We start from the raw sequence: 19,895 nt of genomic DNA, 5'->3' as shown, positions 1-19,895 counted from the left end.
TAAGAAGCCTAGCAAAACCCCCTTGTTTTATATCGTTTCTATCTGACAGTAGCTTGTGACTGGAATTTACAATTTGTTAGGCTCTTCTGAGCAGTTGTGTCTATACTTGTACCCTTAAAGTAAGAGCAAAAGCCTACTTGCCCCCCCCTTCCCTTTACGGACAGCGTTCACCATTTTTGGTATTCTTTCACCACTGTGTTTACGTGGGGTTATTATATGAGGCCTAACTACTGTGACAGCCTCCCAGCTGTTCTCCCCACTTCTAAACAGCTCTTTATAAACAGCTCTTTCCACCATTAGAGAAAACAGTCTTCACAAAGCATTAATGTTACAGGCACTGGTTCGTAGACAGCTGCCTAGCTCTGGTGTATAGCTTTATGACCTAGAAGGGACTAGTGTGACATGGAAAGGAAACAGAGTGGCTACCCACAAAGTCTCATCCTGCTGCAAATTAGAACATCATAGGCTTAGAAACAACGATGAACCGTAGGAACAAGGGAGCGACCACCCTGCCCTGAGGAAGGCCCAGGGCACATACAGATTCTCATGCAGAAAACCTATAAGAAGCAGAGCTTTGTCACCCTGAACCTAGGGTGTGGATTTATAAGGTTGCTTCCATGTGATGGGCAGTGTATCCAGCCAACCCAGCCACTGTCATATACCACCAATCCCAAACAGCTGGCCTCCAAAGATAACTAGCTACTGAAAACTGGTTACTGGGGCAGACTGCAATTTATCCACCTGATCTTTCTAGCTGACATGTTGTGCTTTTGTGGTTTTCAGGTACTATTACCCTAATGTAAGGGACCAGATGGTTGCCAAAGGAACCTTGCCATTATCAAGGATCTGTGCCATGGTAACCATGCAGCACCGTGAAGATGTGGGAATGCAGAACTTTAATCTCCCGTTAACTCCCAGACTTGAGAACAGCAAAGAATTGAAGAGCCAGTCATCAGGTAATTGAAGACTTAATATGCCTTTCCTTTTTGAAGACAGTGTATATAAATATTCTTTTTCTTTCTGAATTAATGAGTCTTCATTTTGAGGGTATTTACCTTTTTGAATCTCACCCACTTTTAGAAAGATGAGTGTAAATATATATTGCAACTTTGCACGTAATTTTAGAAAACGCACAGTTATGTGGGCTCTATATAAATGTTGCTTGTCTCATTTTACCTTGAAATCTTAAGCATTTAAAAAAAAAAGCCCTCTTAGCATAACTGCTAAAGACTTTCTAGGTACACAAGTAAATTATTCTAAGCCAACATGAGCAGAAGTGGGACTGATGGGATATGATGAGTTTGGACTGGGAATTGACTGTTATGGAGAAGGTTAAATAACATTTTTGATGTACATATTCACACGTGGGAAGGTTACACCTGCCATGGAACATGTGTGGGAGTTAAGATTTTATTTTATGTGTATGACTATTTATGCATCAATAGGTGCACCATGTGCATGCAGAACCCTCCAAGGTCAGAGGAGGGTATCAGATCCTTTGAAAATAGAATTAGGTAGTTGAGAGCCTCTATGTGGATCTGAGAACTAAATGTAGGTTCTCAGCAAGAGCAACAAATGTTGAGCCATCTCTCCAGCCTCAAGAGGCCAACACGCTGGCTCAGCATCTGCTGCCAAGTCTGATAACCTGGGGAAGATTGCAGTTTTTCCACCTAATTGTTCTAGCTGGCATGTGGTTGAGTCATTCCCAGGACCTACTTGGTAGATGGAGAAAACCAACTCCCACAAGTTGTCCTCTGACTTTCACACTGAATCTCTCCCACCCCAGATGGATGGATGGATGGATGGATGGATGGATGTGGATGGATGGATGTGGATGGATATCGATGGATGGATCTATGGATATGGATGGATGGATGGATGGATGGATGGATGGATGGATGTGGATGGATGGATGGGTGGATAGATGGATGTGCATGGATGGATGGATGATGTGGATGGATGGATGGATGGATGGATGGATGGATGGATGGATGTGGATAGATGGATGTGGATAGATGGATGGATGTGAATAGATGGATGTGGATAGATGGATGTGGATGGATGGATGTGGGTGGATGGATGGATGGATGGATGTGGATAGATGGATGTGGATGGATGGATGGATGGATGTGGATAGATGGATGGATGGATGGATGGATGGATGGATGGATGGATGTGAATAGATGGATGTGGATGGATGGATGGATGGATGGATGTGGATGGATATGGATAGATGGATGGATGGATGGATGAATGGATGGATGTGAATAGATGGATGTGGATGGATGGATGTGGATGGATAGATGGATGTGGATGGATGTGGATAGATGGATGTGGATGGATGGATAGATGTGGGTGGGTGGATGGATGGATGGATGGATGGATGGATGTGGATGGATGGAGAGAGAGCAAGAGAGAGAGAGAGAGAGAGAGAGAGAGAGAGATCTTGAAAGATTAGATAGAACTTGAAAGAGCTTAATAAGAATTTAGAATTTTAAATGGCATTATAAACTGCTAGTTTTCAGAAAGGCATTATAAACTGCTAGTTTCCATTGAAGACTATCTGCCAAAACCAAAGGTTTTATCGTTCCTTAATTAAGATTGAGTTGTTCCTCCTGAGCCCCACGATTCAGCTTCTTGAATTCTTCCTTAACACTGTCTCTGGGATGCGGCTGTAGTGTGGCAGACTTTTTGAAAAGATGACGTGTGTAGCGTGATGTGAAGCCCTCTACACAATGCTATTACTTTTGTTCCTCACTGTGATTGCAGTCATCCTCCTGTCTCCCTGGCTAGGAGCTGATGGTTTAGAGGAACAGAGATTGTTCCAGCTAACCTGGTAGTCTTTTTCTTCCTGTTTTCATTCATCAGGTTTCCTGGATGTGAGTTTGAGGTACCGGCGTAGCCCAAGAACAGTAGAGGGAGTTCTTGCTGCCCGAGCTGTCTCCATCTCAGTCCAGATTATCAGAGCCTGTGGCCTTCAGGCAGCAGCCAGGTGAGTCCACCTTAGAAAAGTACTTCTTAAACCTTCCTGTGGTGCAGTCTATACAGCGTGATGCTGCCATGTGGGTGACTGACTGAGACCTTCCTGTGGTGCGGTCTGTATAGTGTGATGCTCCCAATTGGTAACTGTGTTGTGAAAATTTTCCATTTCACTAATCATGACTTTCTGTTAAAGAAAGCATTTCAGAATTTTAGGAAATCACTTGTAGACTCTTACTGTTATTGCAAATTTGTATCTTCACTTCACAATGACTTTGTGTTCTCCCTTCTGAGTCCCCTACTCCCATGGTTATGCTCTGTCCCCTCAAACCATGCTGTGCACTTGCTGCATGTCCACCTCTATATCACATCCTTTTTCCCCACCTTTACCTCTTCCATCTGTTCTCAACATAATGACCGATGACCTATTAAAACTAACTCCAATTTTGACCACATATCTACTAAAAGCCACAGGGCTAACTTTGGGTTAGAAAGATGGCTCAGCAGTTAAGAACACTGGTTTCTCTTCCAGAGGTCCTGAGGTCAATTCCCAGCAACCACATGGTGGCTCACAACTATCTCTAATGGGATCTGATGCCCTCTTCTGGTGTGTCTGAAGATAGCCACAGTGTACTCATATACATAAAATCAATAAAATCTTAAAAATAAAAAGAAAGAAGGAAGGAAGGAAGCCACAGCCCTAGCAGTATTTGTAAGGGTCCACACAGCTTGACCACCTGTTCCCTTTGTAACCTCTGCTTCCTCCTCTCTCCTGTTGCTTCTGAACACATTAAGCACATTCCACACTCAGGCCCAGTCTCTCTCTGTGGGGAAACAGTGTGGCTGTCTCCTTCAGCTCTTTGCTGTTCTTTCTCTTGGCCTTAAATATTCTTCTTACCTGTTTAAACTCTCACTTTCCTTGATGAAAGCCCTCCTTTCCTGTTAGCACCTAGGTAGAAATGCGACCTGTTTCTATCGGGTATGCATTTTCCCACACTAGACTGTCAGGTCCTCTAGTTATGTACTTTCTGAAATCCTCTCTGCAGCCTACATATCACGGAGATGAGCTCTAGCAGCAGCAGGCACTGATACAAGTAGACCAGGCTTTTGCCTCAAACTAGCTCACTTCAGGTATGGCTTCAAGAAGAAACCGGGTTCCCCTAACTCCTTCTCTTTTTGTGACTGGGTCAGACTGTTCATCTTGAACTTTACTGGTCTCCATATATGTTATTTTGGGTCCCTGCCCATGTGAGATCTGATCCTGAAGCGGCTGATAAAGGTCAGTCTAGTAAAGCACTCCTTACCAAACTCTCCAAGTACGCAGCAACATCTTAGTGGTCGTCAAAACACTTTCAGGGGGCAGTAAAATGGCTCAGTCAGTTAAGGTGCTTGTTACCAAGCCTGATGATCTGAATTTAATCCCTGGGATCTACCATACAGAAGAAGAAAACAACCACTAGAAGTTGTCCTCCATGAGTGACACACAAAAATAGATAATGAAAATGTACTAAAAAGAACTTCTTCAGGCAATATTTATAAATTTTACTTTAATCTCTCTCTCTCTCTCTCTCTCTCTGTGTATGTGTGTGTGTGTGTGTGTGTGTACCATGTTCATGTTCATTCAAATACCCTTAGAATCTAGAAGAAGGTATCCAAACTACAGTTAGTTAGGCAGTTATGGACCACTCAGTGTGGGTTCCAAGAACAGAGCCAGGGTTCTCTATAAGAGCTTGATGAGCCTTCTCTGACCCCCAAATACCAAAGCTAATAAAATTGGTAATATTCATCTACCAATAACAAATGACACTAAGGGCCCTGCACTAAGATCACGGGTATCAGTCTCATTGAACAAGTTGGGTTTGTGGCTAGTTGTAATGACAGGAAGGAAACATGGCGGGGGGGGGGGGGGGGGGGGGGCGGGGGGGGGGGTTGCAGAGAGCGTCTTAGCAAGAAGGCCACAGAGGCCTTGGAGCCACCAGCTGGGATTCGCTCATCTGGGAAAGGGCTCAAAAGAACAAGACTTTGCTGCATCGTCTTTCTTACTAAATTGGATCTAGGAGGAGGGCAGGCAAGACTAGAGTCAATGTTGAACCTGTTAAGCTACAAAGGTCACCCAGTCTATGCAAGAGAGTTAGGTTTACAGAGTGATCTTGCTTTAGTGTGTTCTAAAGTAAGATAGTAAAGAAGTCTGGTGTTTGCCTCACTTTATTGGGGTGACAGTAACTTTACATCCAGCACCTCAGCATGGTTTTTAATCAGGTTACTCCATACATTAAAACAGTCGAGTTTCCCATTGTCGGTAGCAGTGATATCCCAGCTTTAACTCAGCATTTGAATTTAAAAGTTAGTATATTTTCAAGTTGGGGTGTGCTTTTTTTAATGTATAAATTATCTTCAGGTATTCTTTATTAATATGGTAAATACATTATGAAAAATGTCTTACAGATAGAAAAACTTTAGTACATATAATAACAAGTTTTAATATTTTTTTCCAATTTTTAACCCCATGAACCTCCATGCAAATGTGCAGTGATGTCTAGGTTGCTAAGAAAGCACATTATGGCACTGCTAAAACCTAGGGAAAGAGCTGAGGATAAGCGTGCTCAGGATCTCATGAGAATAGCAGAGATAGTTCCTGTGCACACAGCTGATTTCTAATCTGTTGAGGTTCCTTCTCATTTCCTCTCGTCCCCTACAGGGCATTGGCTGAGCAGGAGCCCGCTTTACAGTTCAGTGCCACCGTTGGAGTCAATGCTTCTGTCACCACCCATCTCTCATTTCTGCCCAAGGGGGAACAGCGCCAAACCCGCCCTGTGGCCTGTTCCTTCTGCCCCGAGTTCTCCCATCACATTGAGTTCCCATGTAACCTGGTGACTCAGCACTGCAGTGGAGAAGCCTGCTTCCTGGCAGAGCTGTTGGAGTTTGCAGAAATTATTTTTGCTATCTATCATGAAAATACCAAATCAGGTAAGCACCACATGACTGGTCACGTTCAGAACCACATGAGGCTCTCTCTCGGATGGTGTATTCCTTCCTAGGCAGTACTTGAATACTTGAGAAGTAGGAATTATAATCTTTTTTTTTAATTTTATTAGATATTTGCTTTATATTTCAAATGGTATCCCCTTTCCTTGTTATCCCTCCCAAAACCCCCTATTCGTTCCCCCTCCCCCTGCTTACCTTCCCCCCACTCCCTTTTTTTTATAGAATATATTCTTCATTTACATTTCATATGCTAAAACCTTTCCCGGTTTCCCCCTCCCCTAAAGCCCCCAACCCCTCCCACCTCCTGCCTCCAAGTATATGCCCCTCCACCCGACCCACTCCCACCTCCCCCCACCCCTTGATTTCCCTTTGTTTGGACACCTATTGAGCCTTCACCAGACCAAGGACCACTCCTCCCACTGATGCCCGGCAAGGCATTCCTCTATCACATTTTTGACTGGAACCATGTGTACCCCTTGGTTTATGGTTTAGTCCCTGGGAGTCATGGGGCATTTGGGTGGCCAACATCGTCATTCTTCCCATGGGACTGCAAACCCCTTCAGCTCCTCCAGACCGCCCTCCAACTCCTCCCTTGGGGACCCCACGGCCAGTCCAATGGTTGGCTGCTAGCATCTGCCTCTGTATGTGTAAGGCACTGACAGAGCCCCTCCGGAGACAACCATGACATGCTCCTTTTGGTATGCACTTCTTGTCCATAATCACACCAGTCAGAATGGCTAAGATGAAAAGCTCAGGGGACAGCAGATACTGGAAAGGATGTAGGGAAAGAGGAACACTTCTCCATTGTTGGTGGGATTGCAAGCTGGTACAACCACTCTGGAAACCAGTTTGGTGATTCCTCAGAAAATTAGACATAGTACTACCTGAGGACCCGGCTATACCACTCCTGGCCATATACTCAGAAGATTCTCCAACATTTAATAAGGACACATGCTCCACTATGTTCATGGCAGCCTTATTTATAATAGCCAGAAGCTGGAAAGAACCCAGATGTCCTTCAACAGAGGAATGGATACAGAAATTGTGATATATTATACACAGTGGAGTACTATTCAGCTATTAAAAACAATGAGTTCATGAAATTCTTAGGCCAATGGATGGAACTAGAAAGTGTCATCCTGAACGAGGTAACCCAGTCACAAAAGAACTCACTGATAAGTGGATGTTAGCCCAAAAGCTCAAAATAAGCAAGTTATAATTCAGAGACCACAGGAAGCTCAAGTGGTAGTGCTTTGGTTCCTCTGAGAAAGGGAAAAAAATACTCCCCACTTTCCTAACCTGGCATTTCCCTATACTGGGGCATCGAGCCTTCACAGAACCAAAGGCTTCTCCTCTCATTCATGTCTGAAAAGGCCATCCTCTGCTGCATATGCTGCTGGAGCCATGGGTCCCTCCATGTGTTGTTCTCTTTAGTTGGTGGTTTAGTCCCTGGGAGCTCTGGGGGTACTGGGTGGCTCATATTGTTGTTCCTCCTATGGGACTGCAAACCTTTTCAGCTCCTGGGTCCTGTCTCTAGCTCTTCCATTGGGGACCCTGTGCTCAGTCTATTGGTTGACAGGAGTTATAATCTTTACAACTTCCAAAAGGCAGAGCAAAAATAAGATGTGACATGTTGATGGTAGAGCAAGGGAGAAGCAGCAGTTGTGTTGAGATGTTAGTGGGTGAGGGAGTGAGCGAGCGGATCTGTGCTCAGGAGGTTTGCTTACTCTCTCATATATCTGCAAAGGAAGGTTTGATTAACAGTCTGAAAGACCTTCCGACTCTGACTAGCATGTAAGCAGGATATTCCCTAGTGCATCAGCTCAGCCCTGATGTATGTGTAAAATTTAAGTGTTCTAGGACTCTATCATAATCAGGCCTCAGTGCCCACCAGTAACTCCTCATTTTTGCTTCACTTAACAGTAAGTGATATAACCAGTATCCAGTCATGCAAAGATTATCTGCTTGGAGTAGTAAAGGTTCCAACCAAAGATCTGCTGGTCAAGAGATCTGGTAAGGATGCCGCCATGATGAGGTAATCCTGTCTAGCGCCCATGCAAATACACAAGGAAGCCTGTCCCTAAGACATGCTGTGCACTCCCCAGGTACCTCCTGGGTTCTCTCAGGCATGGTAAAAACTGTCATGGTGACAGAGGTCACCCTACTTTAGGAAAACCAGCAACATGCTGAGAAGACAGAGGCAGTGCTTGTGGATATACGACATGATGTAACATCTTTCCTCAGGCTTTGTTTGACCTCACAGTGAGCTTCCAGCAGGATAGAGAAGCACTGTTTTCATTTGGCAGATGAGATGATCTCAAAGAAGCTGATTGGCCAAAATCACAGCTATTTCGTTTCACAGTTTACAGCGTACTCATCATTTACCCGTTCCTTTGACTCTCCTGTCCTCCACTAGAGTGGAATAAAGATAACTGCGGAGAGGCCTGAACAAGCAGGCCCGGCCTGGCACTGGGCCCAGGGTGCAGCTTCTTGCTCCATTCCCTTTCCTTTGCACTCAGAATACCAGGGCAGGTTTCAGATTTCTATAGCACTTCACTTCAGAGCACTTCCTCAACCATTGTTTCATTTAGCAGTATATTAACTTCAGTAAATATGATCACCATGGGGGAATAATAACTTATCCAGAACAAACCATTAGTTTGGAGTCTAAACCAAGAAAAGAACTCATATCTTCCAATTTCTAGCTTTATCCTTCCTGTCTAATCTCACTGGATCTCAGTGGTCAGAAAAAGGCAGGCTCCCAATCCAGTGTGGGTGTATTTTCTATTCAGCACTGGGCCAGGGTAGTAGGGAATCTGAGATGTAAAGAGCCTGTGTGTCTTCTCTTTGAAGACAGTGATTGAAACTCTCTCCTTTTCCCCGTAAGGGATCTCAGGATGGTATCCTGTCATTTTACCGGAAGACGAAGGCCTGTCTCAGGACCTGGAATTTATGCAGAAGATTGTAGGAGGCCTGGAGCTTTCTGTTTCCTTCACGCATCCTGGAGATAGAGAGCGGGTGTTGGAAGCGGCTGAGCTGCTGGGTTGGAGCTTTGAGAATACCCCAAAGGATCTTGACAAGATGGAAGAAGTGCCAGCCACTGTCACCATCTCTACCCCAAGACTCTGGCTTCCTACCCACTGTGTGCTGCTTGCTGGTCATAAGAACATTCATAAGAATACATATTGTTACCTTCGCTACAAGTTGTACAATCAAGAAGCCTTTTGGACTCCTCTCAGGAAACCTAAGGAGTCAACAAACAAAAACCAGGTCCTGATTACTTTCAAGGCATCCAAAAGAGCAGAAGTCACTCGGAGCCAGTCACTGCTTTGGTACTTCAGGGAGGAAAAGTTAGAGATCCAAGTGTGGCGGGCTTATGGCAACGATAATTTAGAGAGGCCACACCAGACCGACAGCTGGATTGGCTCAGCCTATGTCGACCTGTCTAGACTTGGGGAAAAATCATCAAGGACACTAACTGTCAGTGGTGAGTGACGATTCAGGGTTAACTCCGTTTGAGTACCTTCTCTGTACATAAATTCATTGGATTTGTACATGTAATGTGGTACCTAAATTATTATAGCCCTTAGTTAACGTGTACAGAATAAGGTTGAGTGAATCTCCTTGACTGACAGAGTTGTCAGAGCCTATGTGATCATTGAGGGTGATGGTTTATTTGCTGCATTGGAAAGAATACCTTCCATGTAAATTCTTTTCCCTGGGTATTTCTCAGGACATTCATCTTTTCTGGTGAGCACCTCTTAGAGCTAGCAAACGACAGGGCATCATCCTGAAATCCCTCACGGGAAAAGGGAAGAGGTTCAATCTCTGTCTTCAAAGAGAAAACACAGAGCCTCTCCACATCTCAGATTCCCCACTACCCTGGCCCAGTGCTGAAATAAAGAAAATCCACATGCTACTAACTGGTTCAGAGGCAAAAAGAAAAAGTTGGATTTTACAAACAGAATGCACTGCTTGCTCCTGTTATACTCCTTTGGTGTTTAATGCATTCACTTGACCCTAGGAATTCAAATATGAGAAAGAATTCATTCCTAGCCTGACTTTATGTATAATCTAGTAGGAGAATACAGTTGTAAACAATGAATGTGAAGCATAAAAATTACAGCAGAGGTGTGCTCAGTGGACGGTGCCATTCACAGTCCTGGAGGTTTGATTAAAGGACAGAAGTATCACTCATCTGAAGTGATATTTTCAAAGGATTTGGGGAAAAACAAGAGAAAGGGGAAAAGAAAAGTTTTTGTTTTGTTTGTTTGCTTGCTTGTTTGTTTGTTTGTTTGTTTGTTTGAAACAGGGTCTCTCTGTGTAGCCCTGGCTGTCCTAGAACTCACTTTGTAGACCAGGCTGGCCTCATCCACCTGCCTCTGCCTCCAGAATGCTGGGATCAAAGGTGTGCACCACCACACCCAGCTACGTGTTCTAAAGACAGGAAGAACAAGTGTGCAAACACAGAAGCGTGAAGTGGTTAGGTGTATTACAGATGCTATAAGCAACCTGGATCTGCTCAGGGTGCACAGGTTACACAGCACTGCGATAAAGCCAGGACAGTGGCCGACAGAGCTAGTTCCATCAAAGCAAAAGTATTTGGTCTTTCTTACAAGAATTGTAGAAGGTTCTTACAATATGTTCTGGAATGGGAAGTCAGAGCTTTGCACTCTAGAAAGTGAGTCTAGTGGCTGTAATGAATTGAACGGAGCCAACCACACGTGTTTTTGTTGGGTTTTTGAGTCTCCTGTATCATTACATAGCCCAAGGCACCTCAGATTCACTATGTAGCCAAGGATGACTTTGAACTCCAGTCCTCCTGCCTCTCCAGAATACCAGGGTTACCTGTGCCCCCCCTGTGGTGTTGGAGATCAAATGGGTTTGTCATAAGCCTGGCAAGCACTGTTCCAACGGGTGCACTCCAGCCATGACTAGAGTCTGTACAAGTGTGGCCCTTGCTCAGTTGAACATGCCCAGAGGTGAGTTAGTTCCCTTCTCTGTGCAGTTAAAGGAATGAGGTCAAGACCCTGTTTTACTTCTGTTTTGGTTTGTTCTTTTTGTTTGTTTCTTTGTTTGGCTTTTGTTGTGGATGTGTGGTTTGGGTTTTGATTTTGTTTTTGGTTACTTGCCTTCTTGTTTAGTGTCTTTGAAACAAGGTCTCACAGTACGGGCTAGATTGGCATGGAAGTTGTGATGTATCTCTAACTGGCCTTGAACTCACAATCTTCCTACTTGAGCTTCCCAACTGCTGAAATTATAGGCATATAATTGTAACCCTTTTGTTGGACAGATGGCCCTCTAAAAAAGGAAAAATGGGTGAGTTTGGGTAACTTCCCAATTTGTTGGGTTCTTTTGAGGCCCACCAGATATAAATCTAACCCTAGGAAGTGTCTCATCAAATGCTACATTGCCTATTTTAGATAGGCCAGTTCAGGTCACTTTATCAAAACTAGAGAAAAAGTCTTTGAAGCAGTCCAGGCTCACTTGAACTAACTTTTTTTAAAGATAGGCTTTCAACTTCACTGCGGAAGAAAACAAATCTGGGACACAGAATATAGGTCAAGGGTTAGAATTCTATCACAGATCCCTTTTTATTGTTTCCAAAGGGGCTATTGAACTTTTCAGATTGTCTCTGTCAATCATATCCTACTAGTTTAAGGTTCATATTCTCTTGTACAAAAGCCTTATACATTTGATGTGTTTGTTAAATGTGTCAGCCCACATCCGCTAAGCAGCCAACCTGTTTCCACATACTGTTTATACTTTCTGAGGGGAATGACCCACTGGGTTGCATATGGGTGTCCTCGCTCTGTAATGACTCTCACTGTGTGCTTTTGAGAGCTATGATAATCTTTATGTCAAGAAAAAAAGAGGCTAAAAAAAAGACAAAAAATTTCAGTCTTTTTGCCATCTATGACATAGTAGCATCTTTCTCTTCTTAGGAATGAATCTAGCAAAGCAATCGTTGAGACTCACAAGGAATTATTAGGGCTCTAAGTAAAAATCTCATTTTAAGATCCAGCAAGCCGGTAAAGTTCAAATCCACTGATTATTGGGAGAATGATCTTGACAGGTTTATTGACCCATCTGAAATTCTGGCTCAGAAAGGACTTAGCCACTAGTATCCCTCCCCCTCCCTGCTCCTGCTCCTGCTCCTGCTCCTGCTCCTGCTCCTGCTCCTGCTCCTGCTCCTGCTCCTGCTCCTGCTCCTGCTCCTGCCTCCCTCCTAGCGGATCCTTGGTCATATGCAGATGGTGGTGCCAGGTCATACACAGGTGGTAAGAGGCTGATGTGAGGCCTGGATAGCTTCCAGTGGGAGAAATCTAAGTGGGACCATGTATGCATGCAGAAAGGGTCCCTCCTGTCTTTACCTAGTTCCCTCCCTGTATGAATTCTCTCCCACTGCAGTGCTGCCTGCCGGCAAAGCATGTGGTTCTGGTTTCAAATCAGAAATGTGGCCACTTAGTATTATTGAATGTTACTGGACATAGTAGGGGCAAGGACAAAATATTTCTATATACCAACTTCAGGTTCCTTTGGCAAATTGTGTTGAGACCTGTGGCCTATCACAGGAAAGAGGCCCGTGAACAGCCTGCAGGAGGTATTCTTCCTCACACAGGCCTTTTTACCTCGTTCTCTTGTAGGTGTGTATCCTCTCTTTGGAAGAAATGCTTCTGATCTCTCTGGAGCTGCTCTGCGCATTCATGTGGTTCTTTCCCCGCTTCTCCCGCACGCTGGGACCGCGCGTGCGCTGGACTCCATGGACTGCAGCAGCCACAGTGAGTCTGAGCAGCTCCCCCGAAAGAGCGACGACCGCCAGCTCTCTCCACCCTGCGCGCTCCAGGCGTCTCCCACCTCCACCCAGGTCCAGGCCAACAACTCTGTGGCCGAAGTGAGCCCCGCCCCAGAGGGCCCTCCCGAGTTGGATGGGACTTTTGCGGTCAGCATCCTGGTAGAAAGAGCCATGCACCTGAGCTTGAAAGGTATGTTCCACATCCTTACCCAAAGCAGGCGTCCACTTCCTCAGGGAACCCTCTGTCTTCACAGAACTTTCCAGTTATGCCAAAACCTGCAAATGTGGTTAATTTTCTTAGTTGATAGTTATATTTGCCAAACCTAAAGACTGAAGTAATATGTAAACCTTTCTACAGTTAAAGCTAACTTCATTACTTGTATTAATGCTGCAGATCATAAATTCCCATCCAGAAACCCAGGTGTTACCCTCAGTGCTTCCTCTCCCTTATCCAATGTCCACTCTCCAGGGCAAATAAATGGTTCTGTTCTCAAACTTCCCACAACTCTCTTCCTCCTCCTCTATTCCATCCAGTCAGGTCAGCAGTATGCATCCTGCTGGTGTTCTTAGTGCTGGTGGACTGGATGTTCTTAGCACTGGATGTGCAAGGCTTAGCACTGGGTGGTCTGCCAGGGCCTCGGAGATTCATGAGGAAAACTCAAGAGCTGGTGATGCTACTATATACAAAAAGATTTGTTTTAATGGCGATGCCTCCAGTACTGACAGCCACAGAAATCACAGCATCTTGTGTCATTTTGTATCTCAGAATACCACTTTATTCTTATCAGCTCTTAGAATTTATAGGGCTTACAGCTAGGCCTTACCAATAAAGCATATACTTTTATATCACAAAGTTCTTCTATGTTTTGATAGCTACCGGTATAATTGGATTTTGTTATAATCTGATGTGTTTTGCATTACAAAGTTTTAAAGAAACGAAGAGGCCCAACCCCTTCACCAGACTGTGAAGGAGTCTCTGTAAACAGCCTTCCTCCCCTGGCCTTGCTCAGCCGGGTTGGCTTCACTTTCATCTTCCTCTTTAGGCTGCTCACTCCGGCTCCGCACCCCCCCCCCCAGGCTCTGTGGTCTAGCATTACTATGGGCCAGAGGGCTGCTTGGCAGAAGGCCCCCTGTCTATTCCCTCAGCACCTTTCTACTATCTATTGGCCAGATGGTAGTCATTTTCCCTGTGTTTTTCTTCTCTGCCAAATAAACCCTTTCAAGAGTAAGGCCTTGTATTTGTTTACTCTGCATTCATTCATTTAGCAGCAAAATGAACAGTAGGGTTTGCTGTGCAGTAAGCAGGCTTAGTGCCAGGGATAGAGTGGCAAACAGGTAAGCAGTCATGGATTCATCTCAAGTCCCCGACACATGGCTGGAAGAAAAGGAAGGACTTCTGCTCATGATTTTAAAGGTTCAGTCATGGCTGCGTGGCCATAGAGGGCAGAGTGTGTAGCACAGGCTTTTCTTCAGTTCTTGGCAGAAGATACGAGAGTGGGAAAGAGGAGCCTAGAACAACCCTCAACCCTCAGGGACATGCCCCAGATCACATCCACCTCCTCTAACTAGGCCCAACCTCCAAAAGTAGCCCCTCTAAGTGGGAGCCGGGCACACAGCACATGAGCCTGTGGAAGGGCCTTCATTCTCAAACCCTGACGGCTTGGCCCTGGTTGTGGCTTCCAGTGCTCCCCTCCAGTGTCTTTCTCATTCTGCTACCAAGACTGTATGTCTGGCCAAAAACCTGACCTTGTCTCCCCATCAGTTAAAATACTTGGTTGGCTTTATGTCACTTGCAATCCTGGCAACAGTACACAAAGTCTGCATCCGGTCTTGTCAGCTTTACCAGCTTTAGTTCTCACCGTGTTCACTCACAGTCGACAACCCAGTCGACAACTGGCACAGTTGTGCCAGTGCCCTGTCTGTCGAGCCTTGTGCCATTTCTTTTGCTAAAAATGCCTCTCCCCCCCCCCGCCTCTCTCCCCCCCTCTGTCTCTCTCTGTCTCTCTCTCTCTCTGTCTCTCTCTCTCTCTCTCTCTCTCTCTCTCTCACACACACACACACACACTCACACACACTTACACACACGTATGGCTTGTTTCCTCTTCTTAAAATGATGCCATCACTCTAAGCCACCCTGTCACCTATTAGCAGTACACCTGCCTCTGCATCCAGAGCCGGCCTGTCCCACATTCTCACAAGTCATAGCATTTTGTACTAAATACTGTCTCTGGTTCCAGTCTTCAGGTCAGTGAGTGTGTTACTTATTTCTGTGCCCTAGCATCCTGACTCTCATGATGAAGCTAAGCAAACATAATCTCCTGCCTGTGACTGTCAGGCATAGCCTCTCATATTTCTGACCGAGTTAACAACTTGTAAATCATTTGTTACTTGGCCTCCTGTAACAGCCAGCTCCTGACCCATCAGGGCAGACCCCTGGCTTTAGGAGACTTTATTCGCACTCGGGTATCTGCTCTTGTAGTGATGGTCGCTTGTTGTCTCTTCACCATACACTTGTGTGTGTGCATCAGCGAGGGGGGGGGAGGCTCAGCCCTCTGCATGATGTCATGGTAGGACTAAATACCTGCATAAAGATGCACTTTGCAGTTCTGCTCAAACATTATTGTATCTATTATGTTTCTGGCTCTGAGTTACTGCCAACTGATTCTTTTAACACTGACTGTTGGGCCAAAAGCTCCTGAACTGACTTTGTTTCTCCAAAGTCAAAACAGTAGTTTTATTTCAAGAGCTCTACAAATAGTAGCTTCACAAGTAAGTTCAGGATAGAGCGCAGGCAGTGGCGTGAGATGGGTCAGAGCAGTGTTTGCGTCCATCTAGAATTAGACTTTTATTATGGGAAATGATTTGATAGCATGTGTCCAGAGGAGAAACATGAGGCCAGGGAGCCAGAGTGAAATGGCAGTAGTAGAAAGGTCACTAGTGAGCTAGGCTTGGTGGCATATGCCCGTGATGCCAATACTAAGGCTGAGGCAGGAGGACTGTAAATTTGAGGCCAGCTTGGGCTACTCAGTAATAAGGGAGGACAAAGGGAATGAGGGGAGGGGGCATGACAACATGACAGAAAGAGTAGGCCAGACAAAGACCGACAAGCGGTAAGAGAGCTAGACATAGTCCTGCTTACACAATGTGAGGCCCCTTCAGCTCCCTCATACCCAGGAGCTTCTTGGCCTGTGGGTCACAGCTAATGTGGTTGCATAACAGTACTGGAGCCATGGAACGTCGACAGCAATGGTTTCTGTCCTGCAGAGACCAGAAGCTAATTCAGAATCAAGCATTAGCAAATCTCAGGAGTTTCTGGCAATGTAAAATGCTTGACTTGATAGCAACCTTGGTGCTGGACTCACAGCACACACACTTCACACTGCATATGCAGTCAGCACTCAGGGCCAGTGCAGTTACACAGCCTGAGAAAAGATACAATGTCTATACAAAGTTTTCTAGGTTGTTAATTTTGAGATAGGTTCTCACTATGTAACCTTGGCTGGCCTTGAACTCACAGAAACCCACCTGCCTCTGTCTCCCTCCCATGTGCTGAGATTTAAAGGCCTGAGCTACGACACCCAACAATTTAATTGAGAAAAACAAACTTTTAATATTTTCTCATCATTGTTCCTCAGCATGTATCAAAATATTATCTCTACATTTTAGTAGAATATTTGGCTTTTTTTTCCCCCCAAGACAGGTTTCTCTGTAGCCCTGGCTGTCCTGGAACTCACTTTGTAGACCAGGCTGTCCTTGAACTCAGAAATCTGCCTGCCTATGGCTTGTTTTCTTAATTGCTGAATTGTAAAGGAGAAAAGGAAGGAAAGAAGGAAGAATCTTTCTATGAGTTTTAGCTTGGAATTAGGACAGAATTTCCAACATTTTTCTGAAATGGCCCTACATATTTCTGCCATTTTATAGAGTGTATATATCTATGCAAAATCAGACTAAATTAACCACATCCTGCAGTATCAAATATTCAACCAAGATTTAATTCTTTATGTAAAAATAAGCACCTCTGTCTCACTAGTATACAAACTGCTTTTATCTTTTATAGACAGTAAATTTATGTGTTTTTTAAATTTTATTTTTAAATGAATTTTTATAGTTTGCTCTGAGTAAATGTTGATTTCTGTGGATGTTTTAAATGGATATACCTTCCCACCCAAGTCGCATATAAATTTCTTCAGATAAAAAGTGGTCCCAAGTAGATAGTTTAGAATTTTCTGCCCTAAAATACAACCCCCCCCCACTGTGTTTTCTTTCAGGGAGCCCCTTGACAGATCGGAAAGTATCTGTACCCAGTTGCTGTGTGTCCTTTGCCACAGCCACTGAGCCATCTCCTGTCTACACCCATGTGGTTGAAAACACCGATTCCCCCATCTGGAATTTTCACCAGCAGTCAAGGTTTGTATTTTTTGATGTTTACCACCTGTTTAGAATCAGCTCTTGTCCCAGGAGACCACCTCAGAGCCAAAAATATAATAGATATAATAATTTTTGAGCTGAACTACAAAGCACCATCTTTATGAAGTTATTTAATCCCAGTGTTTTTTAATTCATGGCTACCAGTACTTAAAAGGTTTATCACATTTGTGTGTGTGTGTGTGTGTGTGTGTGTGTGTGTGTGTGTGTGTGTGTGTATGTGTGTGTGCCCCTGTATGTGTGTGTGCCTCTGTGTATGTGTGTGTGTGCCTGTGTGTGTGTGTGTGTGTGTGTGTGTGTCTGTACACAAGCTCAGGCACTCATACGTATACCATGGCAAGTGTGTGGAGGTCATAGGACAAATTGTGAGAGTTGGTTCAGTCCTCCCCAGTGGTTACCAGGAACAAGTTGAGTTGTCAAGCTTGGTGGAAAGTGCTTTTACTTGCTAAGCTAGCTTGCTTAACTTGTTACCGAAGTTTTTAGTTCTAATTATTGCTCAAAAAAATAGTGAGAGACAGACATATGTTTTGCTCTGTTGGATACACTGGGAACGAAGATGAGTAAAATTTTGTCTACCATTAAGTTGCAATCATCCCTGGGAAGAACCACAAACATTAGAGGTTATGCTCAACCAGACAGTGGTGGCACACACCTTTAGTCCCAGCACTTGGGAGGCAGAGGCAGGTGGATTTCTGAGTTCGAGGCCAGCCTGGTCTACAGAGTAAGTTCCAGGACAGCCACGGCTATACAGAGAAACCCTGTCTCGGAAAAAAATGAAATAAAAAATAGATTATCCTCAAGTGTGGCAGTGCTGGAAAAGAAGTAAGTCGGATGCTGGTAGTAAGAAGGCTCTGGGGAAAAAAGATTATGTAGGCCAACCTGGAAGTCAGAGTGTGCTTCATAAATAAAACTCCTTGACTAAATAAAGAAAGTTGTATACATAAATTATGTAGATGAAGAAGTCAGGGACATGGGTGGCAGAGAGTTAATCGCAGTAAAGGAAAAGACCTTTCTTTAGTGCAGAGGAAGGAACCTGGTTTGTGTAACCAGAGAAACTCTGCATCCAGACACATCCCTGACATACTAGATATGTGAATCACTAAGTTACCTGGTATCTCCGAACATCTGATTCTTTATCTTAAGATGGATATGATCTTATAGGTCACTGTAAAAATCTAAATTAGATGAGGTTTTTTTGAAGATTGCTTAACCAATTTTAATAACAGACATAAAGCTCAGGTTGATGTAATCATTATATAAAATACTGGCTTTTAAAATGTAAAGTTGCCAGTCCTCATGCATAGTATATCCCTTTAATCCTAGCAGTCAGGAAGCGGAGGCAGGCATAACTCTGCATTTGAGGTCAGCTGGTATACACAGCAAGTCTTAGACCAGCCATAGACACATAGTAAGACTGTCTAAAGCACACCCACACACACACACACACCAAGGTGGGGGGTGCTGTTTTCCATTGAATGTAAGAGGTTTTTTCCTTCTCATCATTTGATGAAATGAAATCATTTATATTCAGGTTTATTAAACAAGCTTTTTAAGTATTATAAGGGTTTATGTTGTGGCCAAATTTTGCATCGTATCAATCTGTCGAATCTTCTCACACCCACTAAATGAATGACACTCTGGATTCTAAGGCACTGATTTCTTCTTGCAAAGTTTTCTTTGCTTCTTCTAATATTCTTTGTGTCTCCTTGAGAACGTCTAATGAAAACATTTCATCTGCAGGTCTACATTCTGATTGTAGACGGTTCCTATAGCTAACTCATGGTTACTGGTGTTCTTTTCTAACAGGTTATCAAAAGAGCTGCTTCTGGACCCACATCAAACCCTGGTCTTCAAGGTGTGGCATAAAGGAGGTATGAGCCCTAGTCTGTGGTTTTCTTTTCCAGCTAAGCAAAGCCATGGTGTCTGCTAGAGGAGAGCCATACAGAATACTACATTATTCTCTTGTGAAATTTTAATGTTTGGAACTTTTTCTTTTTTGGACTACGTGCTTAATGTAGGAATCCAGTTACATCTGAGCCTTTCTGATTGTATCTGTCTTTGACTATTGATGACCACAGGATTATGTCCAACAGACTACAATGTACAGTTTCCTCCACATCATATGATGTTAGGCCTTCTGTTGGTTCTGGCTTAGAGGTATAGAGGCCAGAGGCTGACAGCTTCTCCTTCCTTCTTTTAAAAGCTTCCCTAAGAGGAAATGCTGATATCATGGTCCTTGAACCTACCTTTACTATGGGTCTTTTGATTGTCTTGAAGCAAGGTCTCACTGTAATCTGGTCTGCTCTTGAACTCACTGCTCTCTTGAGTCCAGCTCCCAAGTGCTGGGATTACCACCTCTCCAGAGGCATAACCCAGGGTGATGAGATAGACGGCTCAGTGGGTAAAGTTGCCATAAAACTGACAACCCACATGGTGGAAGAAGAGACCCAGTTCCCACAGTTGTGCTCTGCCTGTTCTCCACATGCAAGGTGTGGCACATGCATGCATCCCCACCCTCAAAACATAAATAAATATAACTTGTAAAATGTCAAGAAAATAAAAAGAGTATTGCTAGGGGCATTGATTCTGAAGCCAGACTCATACAAACATCAGTTCTCCTCTTAATGTTGCAGTGTGATCTTGGACAGTGACTTGACTTGTCATGTCTGTAGAGTAGGGATAACAGCAGTGCATCCGTCCTGAGGTTTAC

At 44.2% G+C, this 19,895-nt stretch overlaps 1 protein-coding gene across 4 annotated transcripts in view; it reads left to right on the top strand.

The window, feature by feature from the left end:
• The window catches only part of C2cd3 (C2 domain containing 3 centriole elongation regulator), a 104,951-nt gene that overhangs the window by 55,992 nt on the left and 29,064 nt on the right, over positions 1–19,895 (top strand). For all 4 annotated transcript variants that reach the window (XM_052157584.1, XM_052157592.1, XM_052157601.1 and 1 more), the window contains exons 19-26: positions 784–956; positions 2,869–2,992; positions 5,678–5,946; positions 7,888–7,977; positions 8,852–9,451; positions 12,612–12,950; positions 17,029–17,167; positions 18,992–19,056. In XM_052157584.1, coding sequence (XP_052013544.1) covers positions 784–956; positions 2,869–2,992; positions 5,678–5,946; positions 7,888–7,977; positions 8,852–9,451; positions 12,612–12,950; positions 17,029–17,167; positions 18,992–19,056 — 1,799 coding nt within the window. The remainder of the gene's footprint in view (positions 1–783; positions 957–2,868; positions 2,993–5,677; positions 5,947–7,887; positions 7,978–8,851; positions 9,452–12,611; positions 12,951–17,028; positions 17,168–18,991; positions 19,057–19,895) is intronic.

This window comes from Apodemus sylvaticus, chromosome 1 (genome assembly GCF_947179515.1).
Source record: "Apodemus sylvaticus chromosome 1, mApoSyl1.1, whole genome shotgun sequence".
NCBI lineage: Eukaryota > Metazoa > Chordata > Mammalia > Rodentia > Muridae > Apodemus > Apodemus sylvaticus.
Note: the sequence above shows the minus strand (reverse complement) of the source record. Positions and strands in the feature narration are given on the sequence as shown.